This window comes from Sipha flava, unplaced genomic scaffold (genome assembly GCF_003268045.1).
Source record: "Sipha flava isolate LNK unplaced genomic scaffold, YSA_version1 35a_pilon_pilon, whole genome shotgun sequence".
NCBI classification, from domain to species: domain Eukaryota; kingdom Metazoa; phylum Arthropoda; class Insecta; order Hemiptera; family Aphididae; genus Sipha; species Sipha flava.
This window is the reverse complement of record NW_020273058.1, coordinates 824,744-844,036: the sequence shown is the minus strand read 5'-3', so window position 1 is coordinate 844,036 and position 19,293 is coordinate 824,744. Positions and strand designations below refer to the sequence as shown.

General features: G+C 27.7%; 4 protein-coding genes and 1 pseudogene across 5 annotated transcripts; 2 read left to right on the top strand and 3 right to left on the bottom strand.

Annotated features, from left to right (window-relative positions):
* Positions 1-4,455: 4,455 nt before the first annotated feature.
* Positions 4,456-14,540, bottom strand: LOC112687737. 2 transcript variants are annotated; one of them, XM_025560625.1, is made up of 3 exons: positions 13,806-14,540; positions 5,194-5,281; positions 4,456-5,105 (listed from the first exon to the last, which is right to left on the bottom strand). In XM_025560625.1, the coding sequence occupies exons 1-3, from the start codon at positions 14,295-14,297 to the stop codon at positions 5,101-5,103; spliced, it is 585 nt and encodes a 194-aa protein (XP_025416410.1). In that variant the 5' UTR covers positions 14,298-14,540; the 3' UTR covers positions 4,456-5,100. The 2 variants fall into 2 exon arrangements, 1 of the variants encoding a protein (XP_025416410.1); XR_003149003.1 differs by lacking the exons at positions 4,456-5,105; positions 13,806-14,540 and adding an exon at positions 10,739-11,048 and having other exon boundaries at positions 5,193-5,281.
* LOC112687589 lies at positions 4,517-5,002 on the bottom strand. Its single transcript, XM_025560383.1, has one exon. It carries the CDS (start codon positions 5,000-5,002, stop codon positions 4,517-4,519), a length of 486 nt encoding a protein of 161 aa, XP_025416168.1.
* On the top strand, positions 5,299-10,018 carry LOC112687738. Its single transcript, XM_025560626.1, has 3 exons — positions 5,299-5,750; positions 9,436-9,630; positions 9,761-10,018. The coding sequence occupies exons 1-3, from the start codon at positions 5,732-5,734 to the stop codon at positions 9,964-9,966; spliced, it is 420 nt and encodes a 139-aa protein (XP_025416411.1). The 5' UTR covers positions 5,299-5,731; the 3' UTR covers positions 9,967-10,018.
* On the top strand, positions 10,134-11,944 carry LOC112687736 (annotated as a pseudogene).
* Positions 14,541-15,184: 644 nt separating the features above from the next.
* On the bottom strand, positions 15,185-17,229 carry LOC112687587 (vigilin-like). The gene is made up of 4 exons (XM_025560382.1): positions 16,974-17,229; positions 16,612-16,794; positions 15,430-15,583; positions 15,185-15,354 (listed from the first exon to the last, which is right to left on the bottom strand). The coding sequence occupies exons 1-4, from the start codon at positions 17,055-17,057 to the stop codon at positions 15,185-15,187; spliced, it is 591 nt and encodes a 196-aa protein (XP_025416167.1). The 5' UTR covers positions 17,058-17,229.
* Positions 17,230-19,293: the final 2,064 nt, after the last annotated feature.

Below are 19,293 nucleotides of genomic sequence, written 5' to 3'. Positions count from 1 at the left end.
AACTACAGTTAAAAAAAAAAAAAAAGTATTAAAATAATAAAAACATTAATTGTACGACAAAAATGTTTTCAAAAACGCAATATGAATAAGTATTTACAACGTTCAAAGAATACTTTGTAATATACTTCGTTTTCCATCGGTTCTAAATTATAAGCAGGGCTCGGAAATTCTAGCAAATGCATATTTTTCTTAGTTCATCCTAGAACATTTAAAGTAAGGTACAAATATATTTTTCACTACTCGGGTATCATATACAAAATTTAATTTTGCTATTTTTTACATATTTACGGGTTTTATTGCTATTTTGCTAATTTAGGGTTTATAGTGCTATTTTCTGGTATATTTCACATAATGTAGGTATTAATCAAATTTTGTTGATAATAATTGTATTTACTTCGTCATGTTTTTAAAAATATTTTAATTATTGGAAATAAATAGATTTCATCAAATATTATTTTATGTTTTCATTGACAATTTGATGTATTAATAGTTAGTAACGTCATTGTTATTCCCTTATTATTTCATTGCATTAGATTATCAAACATTTTAATAATCTAGGATAATTTCCAAGGTAAATATATAAAATAATTTAATAATAAGTACATTTTTACAAATATATTTAAGTAATTTAACATTTTTGTTAACATTTTATAATTCAATTAGTACAGACTGTATCAAATGAGCCTAACAATTTGTAAAATTACATTTTTTTCAGTTAAAAAATTACATTATTTGATTTTTGTGCTATTTATAGCGCATATTTTAAAGTTTTTAAGTGCATATTTAAGAGCTAAAAAGTAACATTTTTAGTGCTACAACTTCCGAGCCCTGATTATAAGTAAAGAAGAAAAAAATTATTGATAATACAGGTGGTATCAATAAATATCGGATGAAAACACATACTAGTAGGGAAAACTCTATATATTAAATTCGTGAATGTATAAAATTATCTATCATGTTTAAACGCATCATTAACATTTTGTAACAAAATATTTTGTGTTTAACTGCATTGAAAAAAGGAAACCTAGACTTAGGCAACATAACAAACGTAAATGTATACGAGGCACGCTCCTTATGTTTGTATCGATCATACTACAACTTGTAATAATGGGCACAATGTACCAATATTTTAATTTATCAAACCGCTCAGGCATGCCGAATTGCGGCATGGACACTTATTTGCACAATAACATATTAAAAAAACAACCTTTCTTTTAACAACACTTTCATAAACCGTTAGATATTCTCATAATGTAATAACACCTCATTCACCAATAACATGTACACTCAATATCCGTAAAAGTATTACCATATGTTCAGTGGCGTGGTGAACGACGTTTACCTAATGCAGTTGTTTAGACCTAGACATTTTCTGGGAGGGTGGGTGGGTACCCCTGGGCTCTTTGAAATTGTACCTTTATTTAGGTCCTTACTCTCTGCGAACCGTAGTGGTGGCTAGCTATAGAGTACTATAACTATATAGTGCCACGGTTGTAGTTAGTTTGTCTAGGCTAGAGAAATTGGCATTTGTTGTTAGATTTGTAACTTATAATGGAACTATTCAAAAGCGTTTAGTTGCATTAGAAGTAGCTAGAGATGCTTTAGGCAAAGGTTAATTATGAGTACTGATTGTGTTCGTCACGACACCTCCCGCGGTACTCTACCAATGTCATCAGTCCACGACTGGTCGCGTCCCGAAAAACAGTTAGTACATATTTTTCATATAAACAGATACTGTCCCGCCTTGGAACACGTACCTTAGCCGCTTGGAGCACTGCGTTTCGTTGACTTCCATAATTTTTTTTTTTAACATTTGTACGAACTATTTCCGTGTACATATATGTTCAATTAAATTTTCACGTCATCCGGACTTTTTAATTTACTGGGCAAAACAATTATTATACACTTCATTACATGAGTTTGTTTCGCGATTAGCGTTGCTAAAGTGATAACAAATAACAGTATTTAGTTAAATGTCAATAATTTTCACGAATATTCATTTATTTGTAATCATAAGTTCTTAATTTTAACCTTGTTAGTGATTCTCGATCATTTTTTGGTCCGTCTCCATTTAAATAATATTTTCAAAAATAAAATGGCACATATCAAAAAGACAACATTTGTTCCATCCGTCTCCTTGAAACGACGTGACAATTTGGTAGCATCCAATTACACCAATGTTCCAAAATTTATACCATCATATCAGGCAAAAAGTGAAAAGCCGAACATGTTGTCTTTAATATCGATGGAATACCAACAAACATGGACAAAAGAAAAAAACGAATATTTGAAATCGCAAACAGCACGAAATAATGAGAAAAAGAAGAACAGTTTGAAGTCAAAGACTAAAGTGAACCAACAAAGAACCGTACGTCCGATAGTAACGGAAAAGCCTCTTGCAAAAAAGACAACGAAATACGATCATATTCAGTCCAGGTATAAAATAATTAATCAGAAACCTCGATTCCCGAGTGAAAATAATGTGATATCAAACGATCAACATAAGACAACAACAAAGTTTCGAAATAGAATCTAACGTAAAAGCAACTCGTGATGTTTGGAATGGTATAGACTCAATACAGGGATAGGAAATTAATTTTCTAGTCTAATACCTTTGAAATGCCAATTGACCACTCGAAATATGTGTGAATTTAGTCAAGATGTAGGATGAAGCCTTTACTTAAATAATATCTTGAAATAGCAAATTATTCAAAGTTACCGCACGTAAAGGCTTAATCTTACATCTTGACTACATTCACGCATATTTCGAGTGGTCAATTGGCATTTCAAACATATTGAACAAGAAAATTCATTTCCAATCCCTGTATTAATTTATGAATTTATTTTTATATTTTTTATGGAAATAGTATTCATTCAACTTTTACGATGAAATAAACCTTATAACTTTGTTTGTAACCTAATATAATATTATGGTTCTTGATAGTGTACGAAATTAAGTTACTGAGCATATCTACTAATGTACTATTCGATATTCTTTATCCATCATTAAGTCGTTAATTAAAATCAATGGAAACACGTGATGTTTAATGCGAATAAAGATGGAATTGAAGAATAGCTTTTCTATATACAAATAATTACACACTACACATCACTAGTCGTCACTGATTTTAATAAACAACTTAATAACGGATAATGAATATCGTATAATACACGGTATACGGTAATAGATGTGCTCAGTAATTTAATTTCGTAACTCATCGAGAATCATAATATTATATTAAATTACAAACAATATAAACAAGGTTTATTCTATTGTTTATTTTGAATGAATACTATTTTCATAGTAGTAAAAGTAGATCACTTGATTATCTCACTTAAATAAATCGTAACTCGGCATTTTTCTTATTAACATTATTACATAATAATTAAATATTTCCTTTACTGTGTAAAAGATCGAACTAATTTAATATCGTATGATCGATTGCTTTAAATTTGTTAAACATTAATAATATTGTAAATATACTACATTTATTTTAACCAATATAAAACGCGTTGTTGATTGTTTAAACTGTATTACATGAAAATATAATATTGTATATAAGTGTGTTGAAATATTGTTTTATAGGTAAATTTTTATGGACAGAGACGAAACGTCCGTGGACTCGTTTTTTTGACGGGGTCGAAATAGCATGGGCGTAACGTCCGCATTCCTAATATTTATCTTCCTATATTAATTCCTAGTTCCTAAATTGTTATTATTATTATTATTTATTATTATAGACAAATTCTCTAACAAATTAGCAGACTAGAAAAATTATTGTAATATTATATTATATTATATTCAACAAAAAGTCAAAAAATCATTTTAAGATACTTTTTGACTAATAATATTTTACTTAAAAAGCTACCTACAAAAATTCAAAAGTAAAAACTCTTTTAAAGATTATTTATACTTATACTTCATAATAGTATCATAAATAATAAATAGGCATTGCAATTCGATAATATTAAATAACACATAATACTAGATAACAAGGTTATAAGTAACAGTTTGTAAAAAGCGCGGCAAGACCAAACGACCAATCAGAAAGCTAAAATGATAACCGGTGCCGAGACCGACCCCAGAATGCTAATATGCTTCCCGTTCATCCAAATGCTTTAAATCGTAGTTAACGCATAGTTAACCGTAGTTAATAGCCATAAACGTGTTGAACCTATTACTGTAAATATTAACAAAATCTAATTTTAATTTTTTAATGTACAGTACAAGCATTTGTTTATATATATCAATATCCGTTTTATAATCTTTCACAACCGGTGGTATCGATTTAATACTTTTTCGAGTGTCAATACATTTTTGACGTTCCCGTGTTTTCGAATCGTCATCGGAGATTCGTTTGCATGTCAAATTTTCGGTTTTGCGCGTTCACACGTATCGGTGGCATTATAGAAAAAAAATTAAACACTACGTTTATAATCAAAAAACACATTCGCTTATATAGGTATATTTATGTTTATTTGATATAAGTTACATGCACGCATTTATATTTAGAGTTTATGCAGATTTATATTTATTATATAATTCAATATTAAAATTATCCACGACAGTTTTATAACAATAGTATCTATTTTTTATTTTTTTAAATTTTATCGGTAATCTGCTCACAAAGCTGTCGTTGAAACGTCCTGACGATTCTACACCCAGTTTTCGGTACAATTGTTTGATCGGAACCATTTGACCATCGTTTGTTTGTTGCGATCGCTCCAAATGATTCATAAAATCACGTCTTTTTTCATCCTCGATTTTTCGTCGTTGTTGTTTTTTTAATTCCATAGATTTTTGTTTTTCTGACCATTTTTCATGACAGGTTTTGCACAAAGCTTTTTTATCATAACCAGACATACCTTTATGATCAACTGTGTAATTCGAAACCCCGATCAAATCAGTAGTCTCAATATCGCAATGTGAACATTTTTTAATGTATGTTATCGAGGTACAGTCGCTACAACAACATGGACGGCCCCAATCGCAATTGGGCATAATGTCTGTCGGGTACACGATATTAAATTCAAACGTATAAAAAAAGTATAAAACGTTATACGTATGCGCGCAAATTCTTATTCCGAGAATTTATACTGTTAAACTGAAACATGTACAAAAAATAATTTTATATATATAGTATCTGTAAAAATTAATCTCAAATTGTTTAATTTAAGTAAATATTAGTTTACCTTCTTTTGTCACCAGCAAGCTGTAACATGATTTGCACCTTAATGTTTTCGGAGATTTTTCCAATGTATGATCTAGTGTTGGTAGTGGCTGCAAGGAAAATAAAAAATTACTAAAATTTTATAGTCACGGAAAATGTAGTAAGAATCAATATTTTATAGGTGGAATAACTAAAACAGTATAGTTATTAAGACTATATAAAAATAGTTGGTTTCAATAGTGAATATTACTATATTTTATAGCCCAAATAATTGAATACTATAGCAATAGATTAAATTGCTATAAATTATTATAAGTCGAACTGTCGAAATATAATTCGGCGAAAACTAAACACGCGCGAGTCGCAAACACAAAGGTAAAATTAGGCACAAGGCAACACGCGCGGCATGAAATAAAAATTCTTAAGAATTTTGTCTCTTGCAAAACATATTATCAGCTAATGGATGGTGGTCACCATTACCCTTATGTCAATCATGTATTTATCATACTTTGCGACACTTCTACAAGAAAGTTCGACGCTCTACGGCTCTCTAAGTTTCAATGGATTCAAGTCAAAAAGGTAAGTCTTTTACACTATATACTGAATATATAGTATATTATTAATGTATACAGTTATTTTCGAGTTTTGTTCAAATTATTTAAATAAATATCGACTTATAGTTACATAGTTTATTAAATATAAATTAATTACCGAATTGTATAGGTCTATATCTTAGATACCTACCTACTTAAATAGGGAAACAATTTTTTAAAAGCAGTTAAATTCAAATTTTTAAATGTTTATACTAAGTAGATGTAAAGTATACAATTTATTTCATGTTTATCGTTGAAATTATACATGAAAAAATATTACTTTAAGGTTCTGAGTGGAGCGAAATATAAAAATAGTTTTGCTATAAATGATGTTTATTTATTTAGGTATTATTATTAATATTTTTTGTTAACACTTTTTCGTATAGAAATGCTTGCCCGAAAGTTTACATAAGCAACTTTTTGAATCAGATTTTGCCCCTATATGGTACTTTTTGAAGGTAATTTTCAAAATTCTCAATAATTTTTCCAAAATTTTCCTAAAAAGCCCTATAAAACTTTTTTTTTTATCCAAACTTTATGTTAATTTAAATATAGATTGATAATAATATAAAAAATATTTTTGTGAAAGAAAATTTTGAATATTTTAAATTTTCTCTAACACTTATTTCTCATCAAAAAATAAATTTCTTTGGTCTCGGATAATAGTAGAATATAAAAATGATTGAACAAAAAATTTTTTTTTTTTTTTATTAATTGCATTAAATTGTTATTTGTGTAATAATTTATCTCTAAAAAACTACATATAAAAATATTGATATACCGCTCAGATATTATAAGGGTAGCACGGGTCTTCTGAGACACACTATATATAGATATTATTTATAAATTATAAGTTACTACCTACAAAAATAAATTGATTTAATATAATTTATTGAATAATTGTTATATTAGATACCTACTTAAATATGGACGAATTTACCAAAAACTGGTAAAATGATATTGAATTTCAACATTTAATGAATAAATTTGAAGGTAAAGTAAAAATATAATAAGAAAAGAACAGTTTAAAAAATATATATAAATATAAAACCATTATACTCAGTAATTTGTCTTCGCAATTAATATAATATAAGGCCATTTTATAACTGAATGCTGATATAATGTGCGAACAAAAGCAAATTAAAATAAAAAAAAAAAAAATGACTGAAGACAGATTAAAAATATCCATTTATTTGATTGATTCAGACCTTCTAATGTTTTAATCTCTTTTGATGATATTATAATTTGATATATTTAACTTAGAAATTTGTAGGCAAAGTGCGTTTTTTTTTTTTAATGAAACTTTATTTTTCCAAAATATTTAAAAAGCGGAATTATGATGAATCGATTTTTTAAAGACAATTTTTGTCAAACAAATATTTTTCAAAACTCAAGATCAATTTTGATATAAATTAATTGAATATTAAAAAAATTTTTATTAAAATTTATTAAACGAAGGTAGTTAAATTTCATCATCAATGACAAAACATTTTAGTAATTTTTTTCAAATAAACTTAGAAGATATAACTTATGATAACATTAGATTAATACGCTTTAAATAGTATATATTACGTGTATATCACCCAAAGCATTTTTTTTTAGATTTTATCTCTATTTATTTAGTTATCTTCTATTTTTTAAATTCAAGTTTTAACTAAATAAATAAATATTTGTTACATTATTATTTTTATTTATTCAAAATCGATTTTATTTATCATACATTTATTTTTGGTGATAAATAAACCATTAAGTTCAGTAAGTGTAAACCTTAATGTATATTATATTTATTCAATTTGATCTCAATTATTAAATGTTTTTTTTTTTTTTTTTTACTTGCAATACTCAAAACAATTTTTTTCAGGTCAGTGTTGGTTTGGCTTGTGATTGAGCTCACTATTTAAATACACTATAATAAAGAACTCCAACAAACATAATTAATTAAAATAAAATAAATTATTATATTAAAATGAATTTCACCTACTTGAAAATATGTTCAGTAAAACTAATATTAATATTTTAAAAACTTCTGAAATTTATCATTGCAATTACAGCTTGTGTTATCTACATTATTATTTGCCAATGTTATTAATTAATTAAATAGTTTATATTCTTAAAGAAACAATTTAATTAAAATAGTCAATTTTCTTAATTAATTTATAAGTTAATACATTATTAGTGATCTTTTAATTTAAACACTTGGTTACATCTTTTGCTAGTTACAGTAAAAATTTGAAAATTTATTAATTTAAACAAAACTTAGGTATATTACTTGTTCAAATCAGTCAGTTTTTTATTTGATTTTGAATATTACTTTAAATTTTAAAATTTGACTGAGTACAAAAAGAGTATAAATTTAATGCAAATAACCAATAAAAAATATATTATATTGGTATGTAGGTGAAACATTTCAATTTAATATTTATTTATGTCAAGAAAAGGACCAATTTTTTGTGGTATTTTCAATGTTTAAATTTGGTGTTAGGCTCCTTAATTATCAAAACAATTAGTACCTATAAAAAATTCTGGTTATAATAGCCAGGTAAGCCAGACTGACAATAACATTATAGTAGGTACCTAATTAAAATATATTTTGTATATTATAACACAATAAAAAATCAAATTATATTATATAGATGTATCATATTACAGTGTAACCACAGAGCCATTTCAAAATAATGCAATTGATACTTTAAATATTATTCAATAAAATACTAATCAGTCAGGTATAACATAATTTATTAACAATCAATTATTTAATAAACACTTAGTTTTATAGAAATAAAATCGTACATAATTGTATATTAATTATATCATAATATACAGATAAGCCGCAACCTAAGAAATTTATTTCAGACATTTTTGAAAATTTATCAATGACTAAAGCGGAATCTGAAGTTTCTAATATTGATAATCCACCAACCATCGATGTGAATTCGAGTAATAGTAAAAGTTATTTGCAAAATATTCAAAAATTCTATATGGTAATGAAAATAAATTAAATTATAGATCATTTTATTAAAAAAACATTGGAGCAATACCAAGATTGTCTCCTTATACTGCAACACTTAAAGTCATATGGGTCATTAAATACAAAAATGAGAAAACGACTTTGTGGAATATTAATAAAAGATGAACTTTTTAAAACTAAAGGTGCAAATAAAATTGAGAAGTCACAATTTTCGAAAATTGCAAATGGTAGATATTCGTAACATTACATATAGATATTCTGACATTTAAAGAATGATATGTGGGTTATAACATATATTTCATTAAAAATTAATCATTATAAACAAAATATATTAGGCACTGTAAAAACATTTAAAATTATTTTGTATCTAAGATGTTTTTTAATTTATTTTATTTTCAACTCTACAACTATAACTCAACTTATTTTTAATAATCTAGTAGGTAAATATTATCAGTGACGGTGATAGTTTACGAGGCCCTGGGCAAAATAAATGTTGGGTTTTATAATTTATATTAATAAAATATTTTAAGTTCAGTTAAATCAGAACCACGGGGCCTTAATTATAATTTAAGACACGAGGCCCTGGACAACTGCCCCTGTTGCTCTCTCCCTCACTCCGTCCCTGAATATTATATATATTTTATACTAAGTATATGGTTTCTTAAAAACTATAATAAATAAAAAGGGGTTTTCATATTCATAGGTATAGAAGAATTCTTTCCTTCAGTAAACAAATATGTCTACTTCATCCCTTATTATAAAGAAGGTAATAACATGAGTCCTAATCGAGGAAAATTGTATGATAAATATTGTAATTTAAAAAAAAAGATAAAGAAAATAAATTCTCAAAGTAATAAAAAACATAATAAAGACAATGAAGTTTTTATCAACGAAGAAGGTATGTATTAATTATTTTTTTATAAAATATGATTCTTATAATGTGAAATTGACATTAGAATTAGATATTTATTATAATATTATTTGTAATTCTTATTTATTAATACTTATTGCATAACTATATTAAATAGATATTTTAGATTCAATATATTGGTTAAAGCACAATATAGAACCAGAAATCATTTTACACCAGTTATGGGCTGAAACTGCTCATTATAGAAATACTAAGCAAATAAACAAAAATGCTATTCATAAATATCCAGCTTTAAAAAAGGCAACAGGTCATATACTTGTAAGTTTAGTCACACAATCTACAAAAGGTGTTCTTATGCCATAATAGATTTGAAAAATGTCTGAATTGCAGTAAATTTAATTAATATTAAAATAAAAATAAATAAATTTATTGCTTTCAAATACATATTTTTTAAATCTTAGTAATAAAATAAAATTTTTGTTTTCAAATAAATAATTAGAAATATACACAATGATTTTTCTTAGATTGATATGGATTTTTCTTACTTATTTCCATCAAAAGACCAATATCTTCTACAAAAATTTGATGTATTCAAAAATAAGTTGAAAACATATTTTAAGACAATTAAATTTAAATGTGTTTGAACAAAACATAAATAAAAAAATTATATCACCTGCTAAATTAGGCAAGTTGTTTACATAACTGTTAACATAACATTATTAATAAAAATAAAATTGGAGTTGGTAAACAGAAAGGTTGGTACTTATCTGTAATTTGTTTTAAGAGATGATGATTTAGCAACTATACAAATACTTCCTTATCTATTCAATCCAGTGAATATTAAAATTCCAAAGAAGACTGCCAATGAGAACAATCAAAAAACAGTTAAATATTGTATGCGGAAACCATCAAAATTAAAACAAGCTAGTGCTGTGATAGTCAATATCATAGTAAGTTTTAAGTATTTTATTTTGTATTTATCTAATATTTTGTCTCAAAATTAAAATATTTCTAATAGGTACACAAGTATTTATAGTTTTAATAAAACAACAGAAAACATAAAATCCCAATACCTAATGCTTAGCATTTAAAACATAAAATAACACTAAAATATAAATAAAGTAGATACACTTACACTATACACTCAAGTTATAACTAGACTAGTATAAGCCATCATTTCTTGGACTATTTACCTACATTGTTAAATTAATACCTATGTAGTTTGTTATCTAATAGCTTTTGGTTTCGAGTATATCGATACCAGTTAAAATAAAGAATTAAAATTTAAGGTGCTGTCAGGCTAAAATGAACGTTTATTAAAAAAAATTACTAAAAATATAAACGCAATATAATAAGTTATAGGTTAACGTAAATGAAACGCGTGTCGGGCGAAAAACGTACAAGCGAATGCACAGCGGTGGTAAGGCTCATGGAGGCCGACGGCGATCGGCGCGTGCGACCGTATATAAAGTGAAAGGAGGGGGAACACGCAGCTGGTGCGTTACCGCGGTTATTATCAAAGAGATTGTGGGTCGCCACAAGCTGTTATAAACATTTTATTAAATGATACCAATACCACAGAATAAATACCTTATCTAAATGATATCTATGATGTGCTTTCTTATCATTAATAAATTCTAAAATTCAAATATCTAATTCGGTTTAGTGACGGAAATAATCAAGAGAGAACATTCAAAATACTCCATTGTATGATTTAATCAATTATCTCGATTGTTTTGAAAGCAATTGAGTGATTATCTCGGTATTGAAATAAATTGATGGAGAGGTAATTTTTCGAGTGAATCACTCGATTGTAACAACATCTTGATATTCTTAATCTTTCGTTTGTCAAAAATCTCTCTGATGTTCCCATCATTATATTAGGTCTATTTTATTAACACTTTATGGTGTAACTATATTATTAAAGTACTAAATACGGTATTAATTTAAAATTGCTTATTTCACAAAATAGTAATGACATCAAGACAACCCACGAACAAAAAGTGAATAGAGCATTTATTAATAATTTAACTGCTCAACCAAATATTGCCATCGTGGGGAATATTGAAGATGCTAGTAGTGTATTGAACTACTATACTGTAATTGACAATATTTATATATTTATATATATATATATATTTAACTCGAAACACCAATTAAGGCGTTAGATATTTGTTTTAAATCATTAGTTACATTATATACATTCCATGCATTAAATTTAAACTATCCTCCAGAAGCTGAGCAGGTTTGGTGGTTTATTCAGGATTAATTTTTTGAAATAGCAAATGTTCATAAAAAAAAATTTGTGGCTGTTCAAACTTTACTTAAAGCTTTGCAATAGCAGTTTCCAATTTCAATTAAATATAGGTAGGTACTTTTGCTAATAGTAATCCAGTATAAATAATTTTATTTATTATATTTACAGTATTAATAAGTTTAAATAATTTTTAATACTATTAGTAATTATTATTATAAGTAATATTTAAGTTCTTGTGCCCTTAGGTACCTATCTACAATCTTTCTTTATTATGTAAATACTTTTAAATTTTGTTAAAACTTTGATTAAATTAAATATAAATATGAGTGTACAAACGGGCCGTCACACGTGCCATACCCGATCCAACCGGTCTACCCGATAATACTGACGGTCGAGAATATTCTCGAACTTTTAATCGGCGCGTTATCGGGGTTAGGCGATTACTTATCTAGACGGTTGTACCACAGAATGAAGAATATGAAACATATATTATGTTGTTGAACCACCGACATTATTTTCGGGTTCAGAAGTGCGTCGGTCACATGTGTCCACATTCCTATTCACTGGTGTGTGTCCCATCTTTTCGTGTCTGCTGGTGGTTCAAAAAATTACCATCGTAATAACCATTAAACACAAAAATTTAGGTATATTATTATTTGTACTCTACAATGTATACCGTGCAATCCCGATGGTAATTTTTTGAACCACTAGCAGACAATATATTATATTGTATAGTAGTTCTTTTGATGCCTATAAGGTCTGACCATTATAATCTTGACCAGAACATATTTTAAGTAATCTTCATTGGATGACACTTTAATAATAGATATGAATTTTCTATCAGAGAAACGTACAGGGAAAATCAACTCTTGTCATTACGGTCATTATGAGAATGTTGGTTAGTGGCACGATTACCAACCATCGGATAGCATTCAATTATCACCGAGGAGCATTAATGCCACATATTTTGTAAGAACACGCTCTGACGTTGACGACGCCCATGCGTTTGTGCAGTTTCTAGAGCAGCAAACTAATTATTATTATTCGACGAAAAGGAGTTTTCGCCGTGCCCTGCAAGTAACAATCGAAAATACGATATTGTTGCATTTATTTGTTATGTATTACGATTATTATTATAGCCATTAGTAAGCGTAAAAAATCACGCCTCTAGAATCTTTAGTTAATTAGAAGAATCTTTAGTCATTTGTATCATTAGCCTTGACAAATTTATGAAGATATCCAGTACTTTTATGTTTTCCATATTATTCATTGATTTTTGTTTTTATGAATATCTCGGGACATAAATTATTGAATTACGTTATTTTATCCGTTTCCACAAGACGCAAGTCAGCGCAGGCAACCAACCACCTTTAAAGAACGGTGGGTTATTTTCTTATTTGTATTTATAGCGAACGCTATATTATTTTTTCACGCATGTTACTTATCTTGTTTTTTTTACGAGCACAGAAATAATAAGTTTAAGGAACAAACGTCCCTTAGCATGATGTAATCGTGTAAAACAATAAAGCCTGACGATCACAAAAACTGGCTGTCGACACTTAAGGTCAGAGACCACTCCTCGTCTACGTTCCTACCTATACAATAGATTATACATTTTATATAATACATATATTTAATATTATTATGTATATTTAATCTATGTCTATACTACTGCACACCCAAGGGCGCCCATGGGAAAATTCTCAAGAGGGGACAACATTTTAATTTATCAATCTATTCATAAATAGGAATGACTCACGATATAGGAGGGGTTTACAATTTTACATTATACTATTACATTATATATATATCAAACTGGAAGACTATAAAATAATAATTATTTAACCAATTTACCATAAAAATAATTTATTAAAATTTTTATTTAATTAATAATATAAATTGGACACTTAAAACATTAGTTATATTTATTAAAATATTAACTTACAAATACAGGGTCCGGCAACACACCAAAATCAGATACTGCACACCAAACTGTCACATATGGGCTGTGAAGTGGCCGTTGATGAAGTTCCTGAGGATTTTCTACTGCCCAGTAGCGGTAATTTTGTTTATTAACAATACCAGACAAGTGGAAGTGGGCCTCATCAGACGAAATCAAAACATTACCAGCGGGAATGTTCTGAAGAATGTCTTCACATACCGCTTTACGAGTTTCAAAATCTCTCTCACTTGGTGCTTGTGTAATCATTATTTTGTATGGGTGCATATGAAGATCTCTGTGCAAGATTCTTCTTACACTCCTATCAGAAAGTCCCAGGGCAGCTGTATGTTTAACTGCTGAACGCCTTGGAGATTTATGAATGGACGCCCTCACACGTGCGACATTTTCCGGTGTTGTTATGGTCAAAGGTCGGCCAGGTGGTTTTTTCTTCAGTGCAGAACCCGTTTCTTTAAAGTTGGACACCCAAACGAGCATTGTTTTTCTATCCCGAACAGAATCATGTCGGCCAAGTTTGAACCGGATGCGAAATGCTCGCTGAGTAGAAATCGCAGAACCACCATTACGGATATACTCCTCTACAACAAAAGCATGATGTTAACCAGTCCACGGCCATTGCGCCTACTAAAAATGGCACGTACACCGCTATCGATCGATAACCCCTTCATAGTTGTACCAACACCACAACTCACACAGCGTAAGCTCTAAATACGGGAGGTTTTTTTGCCGGACCCTGTATTATATAAATATTATGGTGGTTTTTACACACACATATACATACCGTATTTCTGGAAATACACAATATTTTAAGAATTGATAATTATCCATAGAATAGAAACGAAAAAGCATATTGTTATTTATAGCCGATAACCTGATTTTCCAAACTCAATAAATAGATTTTTCATAAAAAAATTATAGATATTCATATAAATTTAAATTTTTAAATTCTATTTAAATATATTCTGATCATAGTAAACAATTTTCCAAGATTTTTGACATTTTCCAGTGGGGTGACATGTCCCTCTCTAGCCCCCTCCCTCCATATGGGCACCCTTGGGTTCAGTATATGTTTAAGGATTAGTGATCGCAGCCGTTGGAGCATTGTGAAAAAACTCTTCTAGATTTACAATGGCTGCTTCGACTACATATTGGTTAATGGTAGAAAGAAACATAGACGTGCGCAGACTTTTGATTCCGGAAGTAAACACTAAAAAGTAGGTCCCATAATAATTTTGAAATCCATTATAGGTATATTTATATAAAATGCACAAAATATAATGTTTTATATAATTATTATTTTAATAAATATTACATAACAATATGTCAACATGAATACATCAATCTTTTATAATAATAATCAACATTTAACAGGAATTTGATTTGCTATCATTAATCACAACTTTATTTCCAGCACCAGGTTTGAGAAATTTTAAAGACTCATCCAATGCCTTAGCCAATTCAGATATTGATTGAAACGCTTTATTTACATCGTCTTTCAAACCTCGTATTTTGACTAAATTGTTTTTAGTCGCGGCTAAAATATCGAACCAAATATTATTTATTAATAAACAAAATGCGAAAAAACAAATATATCAACATTATTAATTACCTGGACTAGGAAATGTAATTTTAACGTTAAAGGTTTCTTGAAGTTTTATAACGTTTTTACCCTTAACTCCGATCATAGCTCCATGATGACGTTGATCAATTAAAATTTCTTTTTCACTTACATTTTTTAACTTCAATATAATTTCCTCCAATTCCTAATAATAATTTAAATTGTTAGAAAACCACGAATGAAACTACATGATGGAAATTTGTTGAAATACCCAATTTTGTTAATACATAAGACTTGTACATTTTTTTGGGACAAGATAAATTCTTTTAAAAAAAAATTCTCAACAGAAATTCTGTAAAAAATTAAACCTAATGTATTAAAAATTAATTTTTAATGAATCGATTTTTGTTAACATTCAATTTTCAAATGATTATAAATTTATTTTTTAACATAACGCTAATTTTTTAGTAACTATTAAGATACATATATAATGGAAAGTTGTAGTACATTTTCAGATTTTTTGTTGAATTTCAATAATTTTATCCACATACAGTTCATGATATTTTCAAGTATTTATTAAGAATTTAATTAATAGTAATAATATATATTTATTAGCCAGAAAAATTACAGTTAAGTATACAATGATTTTATATATATAACATAGTTAAATGGTCCATCTCATCACTGAGGATAACCTCTTATCGGATATCGATACCCGCGAGAGATTTGACTATATTAAGTTTGATCAATTTGTTTTTGATGCAAAAAATATCTTTTAGTTCGAAGAAAGGGCAAAACCATCAAATTCTTACAATTTTTATTTACATTGATATTCTTACGATATTAGTTTACAAATATTTCGATCATTATTTATTAAATTTATCATATTAAACAAGACTAAATATCCCCTTAGATAATCGAAAAATGAAAAAATTTATATAACTAGTTCTATGCACAAAACTGTGCAACAATCTTTCCTTACCACTTTTATAAATAGTAACAAGTAATTTATATTTGCCCAAAATTTCAAATTGATTGTGATAATGGTTTTGACTGTACACAAATCACTAACCGAGTGATACATGAATTTAGATTTAGAATAACTCAAATGTTTTAAATAATATCTACGTTTTTAAAATTTCAATGAATGGTTTTAGTGGTTACCACAATCATACGGGATATAATTAAAAAAATTTATATTTCGATTCGTTGATACATATTTTTGCTACATACTTTTATTGCTTTTGCCGTACTATTTCTTGTTCCGGTAACATTAATAATCTCGGACGTATTTTTAATGCTAGGTATATGTATACGTGCTCCGGTACGTAATTCGATATCTTTTCGGAACGCTCCTTTTTTACCCATTAATTTACCATGATGTTCCTTAGCAATATTAATAGTACGAGTAATGTTCTAAAGAAAAAAATATTATTATAATTATTTATGCGTACAAAAAACTATAAAATAACAAATGATTCGTCAATTTTTTATTATACACATTTAAGTATTAAAATATTAAAAAAAATATATATATAATTCATAATTCATTTATAATTTGCGCACAAAAATATACTTAATTACAAATAATTTACTTGGGTTTGGAAAAAAGCGATGATCTTAAGTTTCGCTTGATCAACGTTAACTCTTTTTCCCCTGACGAGAAAAGTCGATTCCATATTTTTTGATGTGCTAATCTCTACTTCCACATTAGTTTGTATAGCAATTTTTCTAAGTACATCTTTATATTTTTCTCCCGCGCATGGTTTACACTCTCCAATATTACAATTTTCGGCAGTTATTGTAAATACCTACAAATTGTACTGAATAAAAACTATGTTTTTATTTTATTTTTACTCCAGATATAAATTCACAAAAACTTTTTAAAGCTTAACTATTCATACAGAAAGAAAATATTGTTAAAATATTAATAAAAATAATCGTTATCTTTTTTTTTTCGTTGCACAGATAAAGAAGATAAATAAGAAAAACTGCTATAAACAGATATTATTTTATACAACTTTTTTACCAATTTACAGTTTACTTTTACATTACAGTAAATTAATAGCTATTGGAATATAAAAACAGCATAGTTAACAAAACTTTTCAAACACCTATCAATATAATTATTTAATCATCATAATATTTGTATAGTAGTATATTTTAAGTCAAAGCGTAATAATGAAACTACGAATATATTACAAGTCATCAATAATAAAACAATTTTCTTTTTTTTTCGGCCCTGAGGGGGGTTTGAACCCGGGAACCCCCCGTATGTTATGCCACTGTCCTGAACTGACTACATGGTTATAATCGTAATAACGCATCGGTCACATTACAATCCCAAAGACATGTAATCATGTTTATCGTTCTGATACTAATTAAATATTATTAAAATGACTTCATGAATTACTTCATTTACAGTTGAAGTTTTAACTTTAATCTGTTTTGCAGACACTGCACTCTGACGTTTGGTCCTTATGTTGTCCAACGTCTTTAAGGACGGTAATGCCGGAAACACAGTGGCATAGCTGGTGCCGTTGTATCGTATCGTTGCAACTCCTGTGCTAGTAAGGTTGGACACAACTGGTACACTGTTCATCTTTAGAATATTATTCTGATCTCAAGTTGTAGTCCTGAAAAAATACCAAAGACTTCTCTGTTTCAAAACAAAACTGAGAACACTAATCAAAATCTGAATAAATGTAGTAATTTATTTCAGTCGAATCTGATATGAATGCTCAATTAGTGTGGAGGTTTAGAAAATGATTTAACACTTCATATAAATCAAATAGATATTCTTCTATGACTATAAACAATTGACAAACAGATTCAATCACCAATAGTTACGAATATGCAAAATATTATTGTAATATCGATACATAACATGTGTGCAGAGTGTACCACGCAAACGGGCCCCAAGGTTTACATAAATTTGGGGGGCCCTAGTCCTAGCCTGAAATAAACTACACTTTACACACAATTATTTAATAATAAAAAGAAAATTTTTTAAAATTTAGGTAAGATTGTTATAATGTTTTAGAATAATATAATATTTATTTAACAATGAGTCAATTGAGTATTTGAGTAGGAATACAACATATCTACCCAAACTACTTAAATAAATTTACTACATAAATATAGTGAAGTATAATATACAACAGTTATAGGCAGTGATGTATTGCTAAAATAAATCATGGGTATACGTCTTATTTCATGTACCTACCTAGTAACTATCATATGGTAGAAACCAAAAAAAATTTTTCTCGCTTCGCTCGAACACTATTCACTTTACTTGTATTCACTTAAAACCTGATAGAATATTATACTTTTGTATTTATTCTATAGTATTACTACATGCTAAACAAATGGAGTAATTATTTTATTAAGTGGTTATTAATTTTTAATTTAACCACTCTTCATATCTCTATCTATTTTTAAAGTTAGAAAGCACGTGTTTATGGTATACATTTGTAACATAACATACAAAAAAAATTTAAGCTTCGCTTATATTTTATATCATTTTTATTAGTGTCGCATTGACAAAAAAATTTAATAAAAAAAAAAAAAAAAATAGATCATGGTTATTTTTTTTTTTTACATCAGTATTCTTCAAAGACTTGTTTTGTTTTCACTATTCGGATCTACATCTGGTTGACATAATTTACTCCTATTGTCTTCTGCTGATCTATGATTTATCATCCACGAATTCATATAGTCTTCGTGATCCGACTTTTCTAATGAAAACTTGTTAAATGAAAACAAATTTGAATTTTTCATAAAAAAAAAAAAAAATAATAGAAAAATAATAATATATCCGATACCGAATGACGTCATAAATATAATTAAAAGTTTTACTATTTATATTTGTCAAATTGTAAGCTATACGCTAGATACGGCTGTATACCCGCGTAC

Bases quoted from the DNA above. Each gene is read 5' to 3' on its own strand.
- LOC112687589 (XM_025560383.1), bottom strand. From the start codon at position 5,002: ATGCCCAATTGCGATTGGGGCCGTCCATGTTGTTGTAGCGACTGTACC.
- LOC112687587 (XM_025560382.1), bottom strand. From the start codon at position 17,057: ATGGAATCGACTTTTCTCGTCAGGGGAAAAAGAGTTAACGTTGATCAA. The intron at 16,795-16,973 runs GTAAATTATTTG...TTTTTTCTTTAG, and splicing joins TCGCTTTTTTCCAAACCCAA to AACATTACTCGTACTATTAA. The intron at 15,355-15,429 runs GTAATTAATAAT...TCGATATTTTAG, and splicing joins AATTACATTTCCTAGTCCAG to CCGCGACTAAAAACAATTTA.
- LOC112687737 (XM_025560625.1), bottom strand. From the start codon at position 14,297: ATGCTCGTTTGGGTGTCCAACTTTAAAGAAACGGGTTCTGCACTGAAG. The intron at 5,282-13,805 runs GTAAGTTAATAT...TTTTCCTTGCAG, and splicing joins TGTTGCCGGACCCTGTATTT to CCACTACCAACACTAGATCA.
- LOC112687738 (XM_025560626.1), top strand. The intron at 9,631-9,760 runs GTATGTATTAAT...TATATTAAATAG, and splicing joins AGTTTTTATCAACGAAGAAG to ATATTTTAGATTCAATATAT.